The sequence below is a fragment of the Gymnoscopelus braueri genome (genome assembly GCF_963280865.1).
Source record: "Gymnoscopelus braueri genome assembly, chromosome: 9".
Lineage (NCBI taxonomy): Eukaryota > Metazoa > Chordata > Actinopteri > Myctophiformes > Myctophidae > Gymnoscopelus > Gymnoscopelus braueri.
Window position 1 is genome coordinate 21,591,238 of NC_137610.1, and position 19,957 is coordinate 21,611,194.

Consider the following 19,957-nt stretch of genomic DNA (forward strand, 5'->3'; position numbering starts at 1 on the left):
CAACCATCCGGAACGCGTCAAGGCGGTGCACTTCAAAATAAGACCCATTGGTTTCCGTTTATTTATTTTAACAAATATTACAATTTGGGGGGGAACAACTTTAATAGGAATATGTTGCAAACAAAAAAAAATTACCAAGTAATAATACAATTTACATTTATCTGTTTTAAAACACAAATGCTAGGAAATAACATAAATAGCCAACTGAGGAACGGCAACGCTTTCCACAACACCGGTGGAGTGACGTCAGTTTGTAGTCCACTGCACCACTACGTGCAGTATTGCCATGTCCGCTTATTATAAGCGAGTTAGGGCTTGTAAATATTGGTTGTGGTTGCGTTTTTTTGGGGGGCTTGTTTGTTAGTTGTTTTGTCTTGACCAAAGGAAAATCTAGTAGGTTTAAAGTGCTCATGTCATGATGTGGCCTAGTCGCTTCCGCTTCTTTTGGGTTTGTTTTCATAGGCTGCTTATTTCTCTCACAGAATCTGGCAATAGTGCGTACTTGACGTCCAACTTGACGTCCAAACAGTCTCCGCCCCCCTCGCATCGCGCAAGGACAGCCAGTGAGGCAGACATAACAGCAGAGAGTGTTGTGTTGTGCGACGTGCGGGTGATGTAATGTTAATGTTGCCTAGCGTTCATCATCAGTGACTACGGATGGCTGTGTGTGCCAGGCTCTGCGGAGTGGGCCAGTCGCGGAGGTGTCGGCGGCGACAGCGACACAACCAAGCGGACCAGGGGGGGAGCAGCGACTCCGACATGGATCTGGAGGACGAGGAGGAAGAGGAGCGGATCGTGTGTCAGAAGAAGCAACAACAAGCCCAAATCGGCGGCTCCTGCAGCGGCCCGGAGAGCTGCACCAATGGCCCTGCAGCAGCAGCAGGGCCCAGCAGCACCGGTGACGCTTCGAATGAACACGGCAGTAGAGCAAACATCACGGCGGCGGTCGGTCCTCCTAATCCGGAGTCTCTGTTGGATCTGCCTCCGGAGCTCCTGGTGGAGATCTTCTCCCTGCTGCCTGGCACGGCTCTGCCCAGCGTCGCCCTGGTCTGCAAGCAGTTCAGACAGATCCTCAGCACCGAGACCATCTGGAGGAGGCGATGCACGGCAGGTCAATGATAATGCGGCCACTTTAACCACTTGAACCCCCCCATATGGGTAACCAGAGTCCAGAGTCCCTCAGGGCTAGATACTAGTGTGTTTACTGTTTTATTGTGGGGAAAGCTTTCGCTGAAAATAGCCGATCGACGACAAGCTCACAGTCACAACGCGTCACTGCTATTTTCAGCGAAAGCTTTCCCCACAAAACGGATGCTGGGGTTTATTAGTCGTTATCCAGCAGTTTAGAAATATTTGCACTTATACTGTTGGCAATCCTATGAATAGCTATATAAATAAATAAGAATGAACACATCATTGTGTGTAGCTACTAAGTAATACGTGTACTAGCTGCTGATAATGATGCTCTGGTCCAGGGAGAAGACAGTAGGCCTGTCTGTTCTGTCTTGTCAACAGATCCCGTGCCGTGCGCCTTCTCGTGGTTCCTAACAATATGAATTTCACTAAAAGCTTTTGTATTGATTTGCACGGGAATCGTTGAAGGAAAATGCTGTTATTCATGGCATTCATTGCACCAAGCAGTCACACTTCATAGAATCGGCCTGGGCCTGCCCTAAAGGCCTGTCCACACCAATACAACTCCATGCAACAACATGCAACTACTTGCAACCATTATCTCTAATGGCAATTGCAAGGAGTTGCATAACTGAGTTGCGACCAGTTGCATTGTTGCGGTCTGGCCTTTACACGCAAGAAGAGAGAGAGGCCCAATGAGCCTGGAAGTTTGAACATAATCTACCGGACATTGCGACTCATTAGTTTGTAGCTGTCCCTGTCCGTACTGCATAATGACTGTGAGTTTAGACTGGTCATCTCATTGGCTGCTGTAGGCTATTTCATGGCTTGCTGTTCTTTCAAATAAGTTATTTGATTAAAAAACGAAATAAAGTACTGAAATAATTTACAGTAACTGTAAATATTGTACCAGTATGGATTATCCAGAACCGTTTCAGAGTCGATAATCTCTCATCTCAACTGCCTCTTCATTTCTTTGTTGCTTATTGCTTTGCATGACATTTAAGATTATTCAAAATTTGAATATTAGAGCCACACAAAAAAAGTTCACTTTAGTTTGTTTATAATCATACTAGGTCCAGTAGTCATTTATTTAGGCCACTAATCTCAGTTTGCATTTTGGATCATCATGTGCATGCATAATGTTTATGGGCTAATGGCTGGCCAGCTTTACTTATGGCTTGACTGTAATTTTACCTTTGTAGAGTTTGGCATGAAGGAGGACCTGCGGAAGATGGAAGTGGGGGGTGTATCCAGTCGGGAACTCTATGTTAAACGTGAGCTTCTTTGTCTGTCTGGTGTCTGCCAAAAATGACCTATTAGCTGTTCTAGTCAAGTATCATTGTCTCATGTCACCCAGCATCAATTCATTCTCTTGGTGCCTCTCTCTATCTGTCTATCTATACACGCATCTATATCTGGGTTGCTTAATATCAGGAAAACAAGTTGCTCTTCAATGTACTGTAGATGATGATGGGGTCTGCTGTAACAGAATATTAAGTTTACAGCTTGATTTAGTCGTTCTCAGATAAAAATCACACCCAGTGTGAAGTGGGCGGTGTGGTCACAGTGGTCATCACAGTGATGGAAGAAGTGATGGAAGAAGTGATGGAAGAAACCATAACTTAAAAAAAACACATTTATTGTTTTTTTTAAGTTATGGTCCTATTTATAGGGCTATGCACATGTGTCATGTTTCCCTAGCCAATCACAGTCCTGAATAGACTGTGATTGGCCAATCACGGTGCAGGGTTAGGGGGGTACATTTGTGGCCAATCACAGCGCAGGATTTGGTGTGCAAATATCCAAACCTCACATATAGGGGCGGTTTCACCGCCCAAAAATCTGTGTTTTAATTGTCCATTTTATGTCATTTTACAGCCACGAACGTTGTGGCCATCCGACCTTTATCACTGTGTTTTAATTAGCTTGATTTAGTCCATTATTTTATTTCTTTGGGTGTTGCCTGCTGTTATCAGATAAAACGTGTAGTTCCTATACTTTTCCATGTCGTTGGTGTCGGGCAGAAACCTCCTATCTCCATATTTGAACTTTTTGTGTTTTTTTGTAAATTATCGACTTGATCATCCTACAGCGTCGCACAAAAGCATAAAAAAAGCAGATCCACAAGCTCGAAACGCACAGCGAAAGCTTGTCGATCGGCTACTTTCGAATCCTGAAGAAAAAAAAAATGTGGACATCTGTTTCCACCCGACAGAGGCGATCTGTTAAGAGGAGGCATAATGGCAACAAAATACACCTCAATCATACATACTATTAAGGATGACTTAATTTATAAGAGCACAGTAGTCACCTCATGGTCTCCTGTGCTCTACCAACACCTGCGGTGTACTCACTCATCCGGCCCTGTCCAGGTGTCAACCCTCGGGTCAAGTCTGGGCGCTTTATGAAGCTCCTTCCCGACTACGAGCACATGGACTACCGTGATGTATACATGTACTGTATGTACTGTGCTGTGCCTCAACTATAATGGCATTTTTGTTGCCTGCAGCGTGTGAGGATTTCTTTGTGTGACACTCTCTTTGAACTCTTCAGAAGCAAAATGGTTGTGCTGATAAAGGTCTTCTTCATCGCCATTTGCTTCCACGTACAGTCTAAATGGGAATTGTGAGCCCAGCAGTCTACAGTAGGATCCTGGGCTGCAGGGCTGTGACTACTTTACTCTTGATTCACCTGTGTGTGTGTGTGTGTGTGTGTGCACGTCACCTGTGTGTGCACGTCTCGAACCCCAGCCTAGATGAAGCTTATCAACCGCCTTAAAAAAACGTAAAGGTTCGTCTGAGAAGTCGCATATCTTAACCACTTTCAACCTGGTGTCCCTATTGTGGGCATGTCATTAGGCGAAACTCTTCACAGATTATCACAATTTGTTGCTTTTTTTTAATAGTGAAAATAGCAGATCTAAAAGCTCACAACGCATGTTTGAGAGCTTTTAGATCTGCTATTAAGGCTAACATTGTACGACACCGTAATGCGATATGAAGTAGTATGCTTAAATGGCTACGGTAGCTGTAGATATAATCATCTCATCACAATTCATATCATATTATCTTCGGATGTCAGACAAATTAACTGTCATGGTTTGCCTCTGTCCAAACACCATGTCTGTGTCAACATTGTTTCTGTTTCATCCATACATGGTAGTGCACATAACATCATACACTGACGCAGTGGTTCTCAACCTTTTCAGGCCGTGACCCCCCAAAAGAATCATATTTGAACTGGGGACCCCCCACCCTAACAAGCACTTGGAATGTAGGAGTTGAGGCATTACATTTTGTTTAATTCGGTTCCACAGATAAATATTGTGAAAATAGCAGATCTACAAGCTCACACCGCCTTGCGTGTAGATCGGCTATTTTCATAATGTTTGCCTCTTTCTATATTATTTGACAATTTGGCCAATGTTTGACCAGTTTTATAGTATACCGGTAGTTTGTTGATTACTTTTGAATGATGCAGTAATGATCTTTTTCTATTATTATTTTTTTAGGTATTAAAAAGGTCTTAAAAGTCCATAAATTGTCACTTCACCGTCATCTGGGGACCCCCCCCCCCAAAATCATGTGGGGAACCCCCTGGGGGTCCAGACCCACAGGTTGAGAACAACTGCACTGAAGGAACTGAGGAGAAACATAATGATATGTAGTGTTTGTGTTGCAGTGCTTCACCCATATAGAAACGTCCTGGGTCTCTGGCAACCAGACATAGGCCCCTATGGAGGACTGCTCAATGTTGTGGTGAGTATACAGAAAACATATCTGCACACACATTTCTTTCATTTGGTTGGAGGGCAACATTTACCATTCAAGACAAACATTACAATCTATCTTTGATCTACAACGAGTAATGCAGGAAATGTTATTACCACCTTACACCAGCCAAAGGCTTGTTCTGTTTTATTTTTCGTATGACATTATCACACAGGAGGTGCTTGCCTATTCTGACAGCAGCTTTGGCATAATATTCATCATTTTTACATGATTGTGCTTTAGTTTTTTAGTTAATGAAATATTGAAATTTACTCCAGAGTTTCCCCCGCTGCTTTTGGCTGGTGGATGCCAGAGTAGTTTCCAAAGTTATTGTTGTGACCCTGTGTCATGTCAGGTGGACGGGCTGTTCATCATTGGCTGGATGTACCTGCCACCTCATGACCCTCGTGTGGAGGACCCCATGAGGAGACGGCCACTGTTTCGCATCCACATGTGGGAGTCCAAAAAGGCCTCTGTGGAGTGTATGTACGGACACAAGGGCCCCCACAAAGGAGACATACAGGTGCAGGTGACTCCCCAAAAAGAAAGAATAATATAAAGGGACATCATGGGGGAATTGTCTTCTAGTTTAACCACTTTAAACCTCAGGCATCTGCCTATAATGTCATGCCCAAAATAGGGATGACAGGTCATCCCTATTTTGGGCATGTCATTATAGGCAGAAATGTTCCAGAATTTTCACTCACAACGTATCACGCAAGTCCTCGTATGACGAAGTATGAAGGCTTTAAGTGCTTATATGAGATCATAGAGCTTGAGAGAATTCTGAGTGGCAGCGCCAATGTTCTCAAGTGTATTCATCTCCGATCATTAATATTTCATAACCTAATGTGTTTAGAATGCAAGATTTGTGATTTGCATGTTGTGAGTGAGCTTGAAGGTTGGCTATTTTCTCTTTTCGTTGCATGATGAGGTATTAAGGGGCTTAAGTGGTTACGGATCAAATCTGTATATGAGAGCTTGAGAGAATTTTGAGTGGCAGGCAGCGCCAGTGATCTCGGGTGTATTAATCTCCGATAATGAATGTTTCGTAACCGATGTTTAGAATGCCAGGTTAGTGATTTGTAAACATGGCGTCTCTTCTGACATCAATCAAATCTGCCATTTTCAGGCCGTGAAGAACGATGAGTTCTCCACCAAATGCACCCAGACTGATCATCACCGCATGCCAGGAGGGAGACAAGAGGTGAGATGGGAAACGTGGGGGTCTTGTTTTCTTTTTGTCTACAACGGTGATTATAGACTGTGGGCAGCGAGGGTATTGTAAGTGGGTATGGCAAGTGGGTTTTTAGTGGTCAGATGGGTGGGCCGTGAACGCTTTTGAGATTTTCCAGTGGGCCCTGATCCAGAAAAGGTTGGGAATCTCCACTCTTCATGAAGTATTTACTTCTCCTGCTTGATCGGTTCTCTCCAAGTCAGTGTAGTTTCATGAGAATGAAAGGAAAGTTCCCAGCATTCTCAGGTGGTGCGTACTGTGTTTGTTGTGCAGGAGTTCAGGACGTGGCTGGAGGAGGAATGGGGCCGGACGCTGGAGGACATCTTCCATGAGCACATGCAGGAGCTCATCCTCATGAAGTTCATCTACACCAGCCAATATGAGTATGATTCTTAATCTCACGATCCTTATCTATCTGTAATTTCCGCAAATCTCTCTATGCGTGGGGGTCCCTGGAACAAAATATTTTGAGATGGGGGTCCGCAGCCAAATACATATCATTTTCCTTTTCCTTGACAAGGGAAAGGTTGGAGCACCACTGTTAACATACTGTTAGGATTTAGTAAACATTTTTAGATATGTATTTGGCCACGGATCCCCATCTAAAAATGTTTTGTTCCAGGGACCCCCCCCCCCAGAAGCAAAGATTTGAGTTTCAAATGTTCGCTTAAAAAAATATGTTCAAAGATTTATGTTAAAATATGTTCAAATTTTCAAGATTCTTCCAAAAATAGCAGATCTACAAGCTCATAGCACGGCACTCGGTGCCGCGCTATGAGCTTGTAGATCTGCTATTTTTGAAAAGCCAAATAAATCTTAAAATGACACAGATGCGTTCCTGGATTGAATGGGTATTGAAAGTAAGTAATTAAAATATTTATGTAGAGCACACTTTCACCGACATTGCACTCAAGAAACAAACAAACAAAACAAACTCAGAATAAGGGAGATGTCTCAACACACAAAGCTGTAATCACAAATTATTCTTTTACTCCACTACAATTATTTGACAGCTTTAGTTACTAGTTACTTTGCAGATGTAAATTATTATATTATAAAACGCACACTAACCACTTCAGCCCTATTTTATACACAGGCTATTTGAAATTAGCCGATCTACAAGCTCACAACTTGTGAGCTTGTAGATCTGCTATTTTCAAACATTTTAGTACTTTTACTATTGGTACTTTAACTATATTTTGATGTCAATACTTTTTGTACTTTTACTCAAGTAACATTTTGAACACAGGCCTTTTACTTGTAACAGACGGAGTACTTCTTCATTTGGTATTGAAACTTTTACTTAAGTAAAACATGTCGGTACTTTTTCCACCACTGGTCCTCGGCACTGTTAGTAACATAAAGCCCTAATGGCACACCTCTTTGTTCAACAGTAACTGCCTGACGTACCGGCGGATCTACCTGCCTCCTCAGTTGCCCACTGACCTGCTGAAGCCAGGCCTCTTCAAGGGCACCTATGGCAGCCACGGCCTGGAGATTGTCATGCTTAGCTTCCACGAGACGACTGCCAGAGCCACTAAACTCACTGTGAGTACCAGTGTAGATCCATGTATTTACCCATTAAGACCTGAGGTCGATTCCACAAATGCCTCCTAAATCCTAACAGTTTTCTGAAAAACGTATGTTGCTATATTAGTGGTTGTGGTTCTCAAACTGTTTCATGTCAATGACCCCCAAAATTACATGTATTTGGCCACGGACCCCCCCATCTAAAAAATATTGTGTTCCATGGACCCCCAGAAGCAAAGATTCGATTTAAAACGGTTCGCTTTAAAGAATGTATACATTCAAAGATTTGCACAAATTTCATGATTAAAAAAAAAATAGCAGATCTACAAGCTCATAGTGCGGCACGAAGTGACGTGCTATGAGCTTGTATATCTGCTATTTTTGAAAAGCTAAAGTATAAAATGACACGGATGCTTTCCTGTTTTTAATGGGTTCATTGGCAAGACAGGTTAGGTAAAATATTCAGCCCTAACAAATTGATATTCAGAGGTCACTTGCAAGTATTCATCCCCATCACTTGAGAGAAAGTATAGATACTCCTACTCCTTGCTGTAAATGTTTTCACAATGCATTTACAGAACTTCGTAACTCTGAAAGAAAAGCAATCAAAATGACGAAAAAGGACAGCAGTTATCATTTTCATTTCTTATTTAAACACACCCCCTCCAAAATACAACCTTCATAGAAATGTAGGGTAGTCAAAATTACAATATTCGTCTTTGAAATGTAGTGGATTGAAAGTCATATGTTTCCAAAAAACGGATACCCAAGTTAAATACAGAAAAAAGTTAAATGTGTTTCATCACTGTCCACCAATGCTAGCGAGCTTTTGCGTTGAGCCAGCTTGTGTAAACACCTAACCTAAGTGGCCACACGGTATTCTAGGTAACGTACTTGGCTCATATCCAGCTAGTATGAGCTGTGCATGTCACCTGTCGCAGTGGAAAGATTGTATCACTACCCAACTCGATCCAGATCCCCCAGTGGTGCAAACGGTACCTTTCCCTTTTCCTATAGGGCGACCCTAATGTTCCAGCAGGCCAGCTAACGCTGGACGTGGACCTGAGCCGTCCGGTGGTCCTCCCAGACTTGGAGCGTCAGCGCAGTATAGAGGAGCTGTCCCGCCTGGTACAGGGGATCCACGAGGAGGTACAGAGGGAGGCACAGCGACAGGCCGCGGACGCTCCGGCCACAGACGCTCCGGCCACGGACGCTCCGGCCACGGACGCTCCAGCCACAGACGTTCCGGCCACGGACGCTCCGGCCACGGACATGCCAGACGCGCCCCCCGCAGGCGCAGACCAGCTGGAGGAAACGCCGGGGGCTTCTGGTGGTGCCTCCGGAGCCGAGGGGATGGAGGATGACTCTGGAGCCTGTTCAGGGAGCTGCCAGTCTGCCAGCCTCAGCAGTAGCACCAATCACCCTGATGCCCAGCCCTTCATCCTGCCTCTGGGGGTTATGGCCCGCAATGAAGTGTACCCTCGCACCTGCAGGAAGTGGTGAGTCTATAGTGGGATTTAAGTCATCTGTAGTTAATCAAGGTTGGCTCCTATTCCATTTATCACACATAACGGTATGCTCAGTTACAGTAGAATTAATTAAACACACCAACATTCTTTCTTTCTTTTTTTCCCTTTATACATTAAAACCACAAATTGTAACCCCTTTCAACCTGGCATCCCTATTTTGGGCATGTCATTATAGGTGAACATTTAAAAAATATTGGGAAATGCGTTGCATTGTGAGCTTGTAGATCGGCTATTTTCACCATCGTATGACAAAGTATAAAAATGGGCTCAAGTGTTTAACTTTGATAGTTACTATCGAGGTTGATAGTTACTATCAAAGTTAAACTTTGATGTGTAATGTGTGGTAGGCCATGATAATGCAGGAATGAGGCTCATGCCTACCATGACTATGAATCACCCAGTAGTAATACTTCACTAGTAAAGACCGCACCTTCGAACAAAATCGATTTAAAGTTATTTAGAATGAAAAGGCGTGTGTGTGGTGATAGTGGGAGGGTTGTACCCTGATACTTTTAGCTTGGTGTGTGCCAGTCTGGTGAAGGACGTAATGAACCCATCCTGTCGGGAACCTGAAGGAAAGATAGAGGAGGAAGAGAAATTGGTATGAGGGGAGGAAAGCATCTCTGTCATTTTAGATTTCTTTGGCTATTTATGAAAAATCGTGAAACTTTGTGCCAACCTTTTGAATATATTTTTTTTTAAAGCAAACATTTGTCAAATGTTTTGTTCCAGGGACCTCCAGAAGCAAAGATTTGAGTTACAAATCTTCGCTTTAAAAATATATATATTCAAAGATTTGCACAAATGTTCACGATTTTTCAAAAATAGCAGATCTACAAGCTCATGAGCTTATATATCTGCTATTTTTGATTAGCCAAAGTATAAAATAATGGTTATAGCTAAAATCTAAAAGGACACAGATGCGTTCCTGGTTAAAAAAAAGAAATGAGACGGATATAAATGAAGAAGTGTAAATACATGCTCCTATCTTGCACTTCCGCGGTATCATTTAACCGCTGCTGGCTGCCGTAACTCAATAAGTCGGATCATGTGGATCTGGATATGCACTTTGGGAACGCTGTGGTTTCATTGTGGATCTCACACTTAATGTGGCCAGCAGCCTGTGACGTCAATCATTGATGTAAACAGTCGTCGATGACGCATCTATGACGTATGAGTCATATGACTCCAAATTTGGGACTCCCAAGATTTCAGCCTGATCAGAGCCCCATTGACTTCCATTTTAAAATTAAAGATAAATATTTCAAAAGTGGTGGTTATGGTACCATATGGGCGCAGAATGCCATCTACAGCGTGTCCCCAGTTTGACTCCCGGGCCAAGACATTTGGTGCTGATCGGTCACGCTCTGGACACACAGACACACAGGCCAGACCCTCTTATAGATGGCTAGACTCTTAGAGAGCCAGGATGTAAAAATGAGATGGCTATAAATCAAGATGAGCGTTTATTTGGTTAAATTGTAAATTCATGCCCTTTATCTCACGCTTCCTCAGTATTGTTTAACTGCTGCTGTAATAAAATAAAAAAATATACAGTTTATTATTATGCAGGACCAGTGTCCACACATCAGCATCATTCTTTTCATATTCAGGTCCAGGTAATGTTGTTTCACTAATGTTTTGACATTCTTTCCTCCCAGCTTCTATGGGACCGGTCTGATTGCCGGCCACGGATTCACAAGCCCAGAACGCACCCCGGGGCTGTTTGTGCTCTTTGACGATGACCGATTTGGCTTCATCTGGCTGGATTTAAAGTCCTTCAGCCTCTATAGTCGACTGACGGACCCGCTAGCGCACGCTCATGCCCCAACCATGGAGCGCTTCGAGGCCATGCTGCAGAACATGCAGTCCTGGACGTCATGATCTGCCCAGGCACCCAGCCCTCGCTGAGATTCCCCCCACACAACGCAATGCAGACGGGATAATTCATACTAAAGCCTGATTTATGCTTGGTTGCTCGGATCTACAAGCTCACAAACGTATGGGGTTGTAAGCTTGTGGTGTTTTCAGCACGCAACACCGGTGCGCAACCACATGTAAATTAAGCATAAGTCGAACAGCCGCGTGGATCGATTATAACAATGTATTTTCAACTGAACAAAGTGCGTCAAACACTTTTCCTCAATTGAACATATCTTGGTTTTTTTTTGTCATTCAGCGCGTTGTTCCCACAAAGTATGAATTAGTCTTAATACATCACGTGCACACAGGTCATCTTTTTTCTTTCCCTGAAAAACCACAACCACTATTAGCTAATGTTCTTCTTCTTCCAGTTACTGCCCCATGGGCTTTTACAGTCTGATGAAGCTACTCACATAGCCACTCCTGTACATGCACTTTGAATGGCCTCTCTCTATCACCTCACCTCAGTACAGCATGCTAACAGGTCACATGACTGAAGAGTTGTCCTCAAACAGCTACAGTATTTATTTATTTATTTATTCCCAGCTGGAGAAGTGGACTGAATGGTGTGTTTATGGAGCAAACTTGTATGTGCCTCTGATTCTATCATGTACACCATGTCTGTACTGCACAGTGCTTAAAAGAGATATAGAGTCCTATATATTCTGCTCTATGGCACTATAATTATTTTAATGGCCCACATATTTGCATGCTGCATTTTATTTAGACTTAATTGCATTGTACTAAAACCCATGTCTGCAGATGACAATATGACATTTTCTTGTTTGTGAGGCTTGCCTCACTTTAGATTTTAATTTTGTTGCTTTAAGGACTTCACATAATTCAAAAGGCTGCATCTCAGGTGCTTTTCCTTTTTGCCCACAGTCAGTGAAAGTTGCACAGAAAGAACAATTTCAACCATATTACATTGCATTACTTCATAATTTGCATAATAAACTTTTCCGAGATATACTTGTCTGCTAGGAATGCTGAATGACGTGAATAAGTGTGTGCTGGCATAGTATCTAAACAAGTAGTCCTATCAGCCAGGTTTTGGTAGACTGATATCATCTTGTCCTTTGAACAGGAGCTGTAAAGATATCTGGGTCCATTATATGTATTGGTTCATGGTCCTATATGTAAAATATGCTATTAATGTCACCATTACGCTATTACTGGACTACATATTAGCTGGAAAGAGGTTACCATGCAATATTGTAGCCGAACCAATGTATAAGTACCGTAAGTTGGTTTTAATCAAAGCATAAAAAAATTCTGTTGCAGTCTCTGTTCTTAGATGCTTGCCCTTGAAATGTATTTGTTGTCCAATTAGGGCTGGCATAGGTTTGCTTGTCTTTGTACCTGTAAAGCTATGGCCTCTGGTTTTCCAGTTAATTTAGAACTGGAAGGCAAGTTGCAACGAGAGCAACTTAGAGGTGTGCATAGTTGATCCGTGACATGCCAAACTTGAACATCAATTTATATCGTCATGCATCATAAATGTAACGCAGAGAAGTGAAATGGCGATGCAGTCATTTTAGTTATGTATGACATTGTGTAAATTTGTGTTAATAATTTACCTTCTCTTGACTTTGAACACTGAACTGCACCATATGTGCAGTTTCATGTACTTGTGTTGTGACTTGATGATGCAGTGTACAGTCGTGGACTGAGTGACATGCATATAGTATACACAAATAGATTACAGTTGCATTACAATAGGTTCACAAAGAGGCTAACTAAATCTTATACAACCCAACAGTTCAAAGTGCAAAGTGTCTGTACTGTACATCTCCTCATGGCCTGATGGTGGTGCCTAGTAGCTCTTAATCTTACTCTAAGTGCACTTGTCTGGGGATAGTGAATTACTTAAAACCACCTGTAAGCATTTTTGTATCAGACTACAGCTTTACTAACGTTTGGGGGGGAAAAAACTGGAGCAGTAGAAAACGTTCATATTTAAGATGTAATCAATGTCGTTTTCAGTCAAATTTTATTTGTTTCTCCTCCACTGTTGGTTTTCAGCTGCCATAGACCATTTCCATCCCATGTGTAAGCCCTCGATACTGTTTGAATGATTTGCCTTTGAAAAGTTGTGCTTTGTAACATTCTCAATGCCATAGGCCTGGTTTAGCAGGAAACCTATGTTTTACCTATTGAACTGCTCACATCTGACTTCAGGGAGCTTTGCAGCTTTAGCATTCTTCTCAGTAATAAAAAACAAAACAAAGAAACGTTTCCCTATTTGCATATTATTCCTAAATGAACAGTGCACGTGTGTATGCCCAGCCCACTTCTTATGTCACATGTAAGCATTGCAAGCATACCATCATGGTATGGTAATCACATAGTCACCAAAAATCTTGTTTGTTAATATTTTAGTGCCGCAACGGATTTCAAGTTATCTGTAGACTTCAAAGGTGTAGCAAATTAATGCCATCCAATTGAGTTTCAATCCAATCCAATACACTTTATTTATATAGCACATTTTAAAACTTGTTCAGGGTTAACAAAGTGCTGTACAGAAAAGGAAAAAAAAATACACTGTTTCATTCAATGTGAGAACGAAATTTGTTCAAATATAGCCATGACTGACGGGATAAGTGTTAGTTAGTTTTGCCATTAGCATTGGAACTGTCTTGGCTGGAAAGTGGCTTCGGGATTCAGTGGCATATATTGCCATTTAAGAAGAGAACGTCCCATGTTCAAACAAAGCATCCAATGCCAAATTCAGAACACTCATGGACCAACTGCAACAGCGGCTGCACAAATTGGCATCATTAGGCATGGCAACACCTTGTTTTGTGTGTGATGTCAGATCACAGCGCTGACCAGCTATATAAAGCCCTGTAGAGCAAGAGAAATGGCTATTTGTTGTTGATTGAAGACCATGTTTATTATTCTTTGACCTTATGCCAGAAAGAGATAGATAGAGATAATATAATAGAGAAGAAAAGAGAGATCCGAAAACAACACAGCTCACGATGGCATCTTCCGACTCATACAAACTCAGCTGCTGTATCCCAGGACATGGGATGGACGTTAGGGGGCTTACAGCAGCAATCCTTCCAGATGGAGCTTTTGTGTCCGTCTCCAGAGACCGGACCGGAAAGGTCTGGGTACCCAAAGCAAGCCCGGAAAAGGGTTTCACAGAGGTCCACTGCATGAATGGCCATTCACATTACATTGTCTGTGTATGTGTCATCGCACCTAGCGAGGCATATCCCCGAGGGCTTATTGCCACAGGTGGAAATGACAATAATATTTGCGTTTTCACACTGGATAGCCCACAACCCCTGTTCACCCTCCATGGCCACACAAACACAGTTTGCGCTCTGACATCTGGGAAGTCTGGGACACTACTGAGTGGCTCTTGGGACACAACTGCGAAAGTCTGGCTCAATGAGAAGTGTGTGATGACGTTGCAGGGTCATTCTGCAGCCGTGTGGGTGGTGGCCATTGTACCTGAACAAGACCTTATGCTGTCTGGATCCGCAGATAAAACAATCAAGCTTTGGAAAGACGGCCGCTGTGAGAGGACATTTACAGGCCATGAAGACTGCGTGCGTGGACTAGCAGTGATCAGCGAAGTTCAGTTCTTCTCTTGTGGCAATGATGCCACTGTAAGGAGGTGGCTCATAACGGGAGAATGCATACAGGTCTATCAAGGCCATACTAACTACATCTACAGCATGGCCGTCTTCCCCAACAGCGAAGACTTTGTGAGCACAGGAGAGGATGGAACGGTGAGGATATGGAGGAATGGGGAATGCTCCCAGATCATTCGCCTGCCTGCTCAGTCGGTATGGTGTTGCTGTATCCTGCCCAACGGTGACATATCTGTCGGTGCCAATGACGGCGTCATTCGCGTGTTTACAGAGGTCGAGGAGCGCATGGCCAGCCCACAAGACCTGCAGGCCTTCGAGGACGAGCTTTCCGCATCCTCCACAGCCTCTGTCAACCTGGAAGACTTCAAAATGGAAGACCTGCCTGGCAGGGAACACCTCAATGAGCCTGGAAGTCGCGAAGGCCAGACACGTCTGATTAAAGACCAACAGAATGTGGAGGCGTACCAGTGGAGCGTCGTTGAGAATCGGTGGTTGAAGATCGGAGACGTGGTTGGAAACGCCACAAACGAGGAGACGTCCGGGAAGGTGACGTACGAGGGGAAGGAGTACGACGTCATCTTCAACATTGAATTGAACGAGCGAACTGTGAAGCTCCCTTATAACGTGGCGGACGACCCCTGGCTGACAGCATTTAACTTTCTGCAGAAGAATGATCTCAATACTGGGTTATTGGACCAAGTTGCCAACTTCATCATAGAGAACTCCAAAGGATTTGTGCCAGTACCGGCCCAGCCTGCCGCCGTTGACCCACTCACTGGGTCCGGTCGCTATATCCCTTCCTCGTCTCAGCCGCCTTCTGCAGGCTCTGGTCCGGACCAGGCAACAAACGTCTACTTCCCCAAGACGGATGGACTGACCTTTGAACAAGCCAACACCACACAGATCGTCGCCAAGCTGAAGGAGCTGAACAACGGAGCCCCACAGGAGCACAAACTGTCTGAAGAGGAGCTGGGTTGCCTGGAGAGGCTGCTTGTGTGTGTGGGGGCACCGAGCTCCGAGCAGCCCCCTACACTCCAGCAGATACGTCTTCTGTGGAAAGCCTCTCACTGGCCTGAGGACATTGTGTTTCCAGTCCTGGATCTTCTGAGGCTGGCAGTGTGCCACCCACAGATCAATGACAACCTGTGTGGTGAGGCGCAGGGCGTGCAACTGTGCAACCACATGCTGAGCTTGATGAGACGGCAGGGCCAGCCCGCCAACCAGATGCTAGCGCTGAGGACTCTGTGTAACTGCTTCAGCGGCAGGCACGGCCGAGAGCTTCTCATAGCGCAGCGTGAGACTGTGCTGTCGCGTGCCGCTGAGCTGGCCTCCGGGTGCAACAAGAACATCCACATCGCCTTGGCCACTCTCCTGCTCAACTACGCAGGCTGCCTGCATGGCCAGTCTGACCTGGATGCTAAGGCCCAGTGCCTAACCGTAGCCAGCACTGCCCTAGAGTCGGTGCAGGATAAGGAGGCTGTGTTCAGATTGCTGGTGGCCCTGGGAACAACTCTGGCCTCGGACCAGACGGCCAAGGACCTGGCCAAAACCCTGGGCATCAACTCCCAGATTTCTAGGTACTCTGCAGTCTCAGAACCCGCTAAGTTGGGAGAGTGCTGCCAGCTGGTGTTAAAACAACTTCAGTGATTTGAGACAGGTGCTGATCTCGGTACATAGACCTACTACAATCAGTTCAGATACCTTTAATTGTTTCTATTTTTGCGTTTTTTGCTCCGCAAGTATCTATGGCAGGGTCAGTTTGTCTCACGTCATATGTCATAGAGATGACTGATGACTTAGGTGACTGTGTCACAGGCTTGTCACGTGAAGTCCTACATCCACATTACATTGGAGCCATGCCGTCTCTGTGTGGACCCGAGATCCACATAAATTCCTAGTTTATTTTCACCTATCTTTACTTACTTATCTGTTTATAGTATGTGTCTTTTTTTTATCTGCTAAAACAAAAAAAAATCGGTTTGTATTTTGTACGGAAAGGGAGGCGACAATAAGGCTAAGGAGGGGGTGTTAGGGGAGAGACAGACTGCATGGACCTAATTCAAGGATAATGCGTCTAGCATGCTTCACAGGGCAGAGGCTATGGTATGGCCTGCCTTGGTACAAGGTCCTCATCTTCTACCTGGGATCTGTAGGATGGAGTTTTCTAGAGTAGACATTTGAAAGACAATCAGCAGCAGAGATTGGCATGCTTGAAGTAGTATGTATTATTGCGGTGAATATGATCAGAGTCCGCCTCAGAAAGAAAAACATCTTTGCTGACACTGTGCGTCGTTTCATGTTGAGGGTACTGGGGACTAGGCGGACTTTCAAACAGTTGGATGAATACTCACTCAGGGCAGTTCCCAAGCAGTTGTGGGCCTGTGGCATGGGCAAGATTTGAGTGGAGGCTGCCCTCATCAACGACGTCAACTTGAGACTGGAGCGGGTTAGTTCCCCGTGTCAACATTTCCAATGTCAGGGTGTTTTGATCAGAGATTACTGAGGAGGTCCATGGGGGAGGAGACCATTCAGGTGTTCTGCTCTGGGGATTGTGATGCCAAAAAGGGCACTTTGGATCTCCGTTTTTTCTTTATTTTTTTTCTTTAGTAGACTGCTGAGAATGGCAGCAGGTAACAGACACCAAGGTGCTGTCAGGTAAAAAACAAATAAAAGAAAACACGTAGGCTATATCAGATATTAGACTACTAAAAAGACTAGAATTTACAACCCTAGCAGATTCAAATTTGAATACAATCTCTACAAACAATCAAGAAACACCCTTAGGGAAGAAACTAAATACACAAGGGGATTAAAGGCTATGAAAAGAATAACATGGGTGAATGACTATAAATAGGGAATACTTAGGCTAGGCAGACTAATGTTTTGTGTAAAGCACTTTGAATTGCCTTGTTGAAATGTGCTATACAAATAACCTGGCCTTGCCTTGCCTTGTTCTATTCAAATAATATTTTGTAAATTTTGGTCTTGTTAGCATCAGTGATGTGTGTTGTTCCTTGCGAATGTGGAAAAATATGTCAAAAACAAAAAATATATATTATTACTTGTAAACACAATAATTAAAACAATTGGTGGAATTGTATTTTTTAAAGATTGGGTGAGATTTTCGAGCTCTCCAGCCCCCCTCAGCCCACCCATTATCCATTATCTAAAGCAGTGGTTCTCAAACTTTTTCATGTCAAGGACCCCCAAAATGATATGTATTTGGCCGCGTACCCCCATCTCAAAATGTTTTGTTCCAGGGACCCCCAGAAGCAAAGATTTGAGTTACAAATGTTCGCTTTGAAAAATTTACATTCAAAGGTTTGCACAAATTTTCACGATTTAAAAAAAATCACACCCTGTGTGAAGTGGGCGGTGTCTTGCTAGCTAATCACAATACTGAATGGAGTCAACCAATCATGTACAAAAGATAAATACATTTATTGAAACACTCTTTATGATGGACGAAACCATAACTTTAAAAAAACAAAACTATGTTTTTTTTAAAGTTATGGTTTCTTATATAGGGCTATGCACATGTGTCATGTGACACTGGCCAATCACAGTCCTGAATAGATTGTGATTGGCCAATCACAGCGCAGGATAATTGTACAAATTTCCAAACCTCACTTATAGGGGCGGTTTCACTGCCCAAGATAATTGTACAAATTTCTAAACCTCACTTATAGGGGCGGTTTCACCGCCCAAAAATAGCAGATCTACACTGAGCTTGTATATCTGCTATTTTTGAATAGCCAAAGTATAAAAGGTCAAAGTGGTTAAAATTATTGTGATGCTATATTAACACATTTTGCTGGGGACTCCCTGGAACCCCCCTGGGGGTCCCTGGACCCCATTTTGAGAACCAATTGATCTGTCACTAACATTGGAAGCCCTTTGTGTTTCCTGATGTACTGTAAGACTATATGCATCTTCTGTACATGTTTCAATAAAATGGTTGGCATTTAATGAGGCCTCAGAAAAATAGAAGAAGAGTTTGTAATACCATGCTAGTGACTAAATACAGGTGTATTCTAGGTCAGTATCACATATTTAGTCAAGGGTAGCTGATATCCTCCTTTCATGAAACATTTTTTGGATGTTTGATCAACATTTGGAGGGAAAATAGTGCAAGCACAAACGCTGTTTAACATACATATATCACTAGGCGGATTTAATAATATCAGACTTGAATTTGACTTGTAGTTGACCTCCTATGAAAATGTGGCAGAAAAAATATATTCCTTGTCTCTTTTGTGCACATACCAACTACTACTATTCCCCTGTATTCTCTTTGTGTAATTTATTATAACCAATTATGTATATTCAAAACATTTTAGAAATAAAGATCAACATTAATATGGGGTGAATATTCTACTAGAAAGGAATGATCCATACAACACATTTCATACTGATAATCAGATAATCAATAATTTAATAGTAGAAGAAAAAAAAATCAATACTTGACTTAACAGTGGCTCAAAATGTTCTATGTACTGTAGCAAAGCCAGTATGTGTTCACATGGCAAAATCAGTATCCCTCAGCTTTCTTGTTTGCTTTCTACATTTCCGCAACAGAAAATATTGCTTCAGGATGATCATTTTAGAATGGCTTTATTATAAAAACAAAAGGAACATTTTAGCATTGCCATTTTAGATAGAGTACACTTTTATTGTCAGATTCCCCTGAAATTATGTTTGAGCCATAAGCCATACTTTGTTTCACATAAAGCGGGACAGACTCACATTAATACAGTAAACATATAACAATCAATACAGTTGCAGAACATTTAATTTAAAATGGTTTGTTATAAACACAGTATAGGTACCCATCTTAATTGCACTTTTGTGCATCTTTCCCCAGTGTTAAAACTTTGAGGGTCTAAATTATTCTAGTAACCTTGTCTACACACTAGTAGTTCCCTTTTTCCCTTATGTGCTTTTTAAAGGCCAAAGCGCAAGGTTGACCAAGCGGCCAAGGCTCCAAAAATGAACAAGTTCAGAATTTGCAGATTGTTGAGTTTTATTTTCCCCAAACCTCCAGGAACAGTTCCATGCAGCAAATCAACAGTGAAGACTTTTTAAATTAAATAAATATAATACTTGGAAAAATAGACTTAAAGCACAACTAAAGACAACACACCATACAGTGACTGCACAAAAAGGCTATCCCTTAACTAAGGGCCCTGGCAGCTCTGTCTCAAGGCTGTTAACGCTTTGCTT

General features: G+C 43.0%; 2 protein-coding genes across 5 annotated transcripts; both read left to right on the top strand.

Moving 5' to 3' along the window:
- The first annotated feature begins 567 nt into the window (after positions 1 to 567).
- On the top strand, positions 568 to 13,354 carry fbxo31 (F-box protein 31). 4 transcript variants are annotated; one of them, XM_080438706.1, is made up of 10 exons: positions 568 to 1,111; positions 2,340 to 2,411; positions 3,510 to 3,596; positions 4,819 to 4,895; positions 5,263 to 5,436; positions 6,040 to 6,114; positions 6,418 to 6,527; positions 7,539 to 7,692; positions 8,692 to 9,173; positions 10,865 to 13,354. In XM_080438706.1, exons 1-10 carry the CDS (start codon positions 658 to 660, stop codon positions 11,085 to 11,087), a joined length of 1,908 nt encoding a protein of 635 aa, XP_080294832.1. In that variant the 5' UTR covers positions 568 to 657; the 3' UTR covers positions 11,088 to 13,354. The 4 variants fall into 4 exon arrangements, with proteins under 4 accessions (XP_080294832.1, XP_080294833.1, XP_080294834.1 ...); XM_080438707.1 differs by having other exon boundaries at positions 5,263 to 5,430; XM_080438708.1 differs by lacking the exon at positions 3,510 to 3,596.
- A 756-nt stretch (positions 13,355 to 14,110) lies between these two features.
- LOC308091457 (phospholipase A-2-activating protein-like) lies at positions 14,111 to 16,381 on the top strand (the record flags this gene model as incomplete). The annotated part of the gene is made up of 1 exon (XM_080437083.1): positions 14,111 to 16,381. One exon carries the CDS (start codon positions 14,111 to 14,113, stop codon positions 16,379 to 16,381), a length of 2,271 nt encoding a protein of 756 aa, XP_080293209.1.
- Positions 16,382 to 19,957: the final 3,576 nt, after the last annotated feature.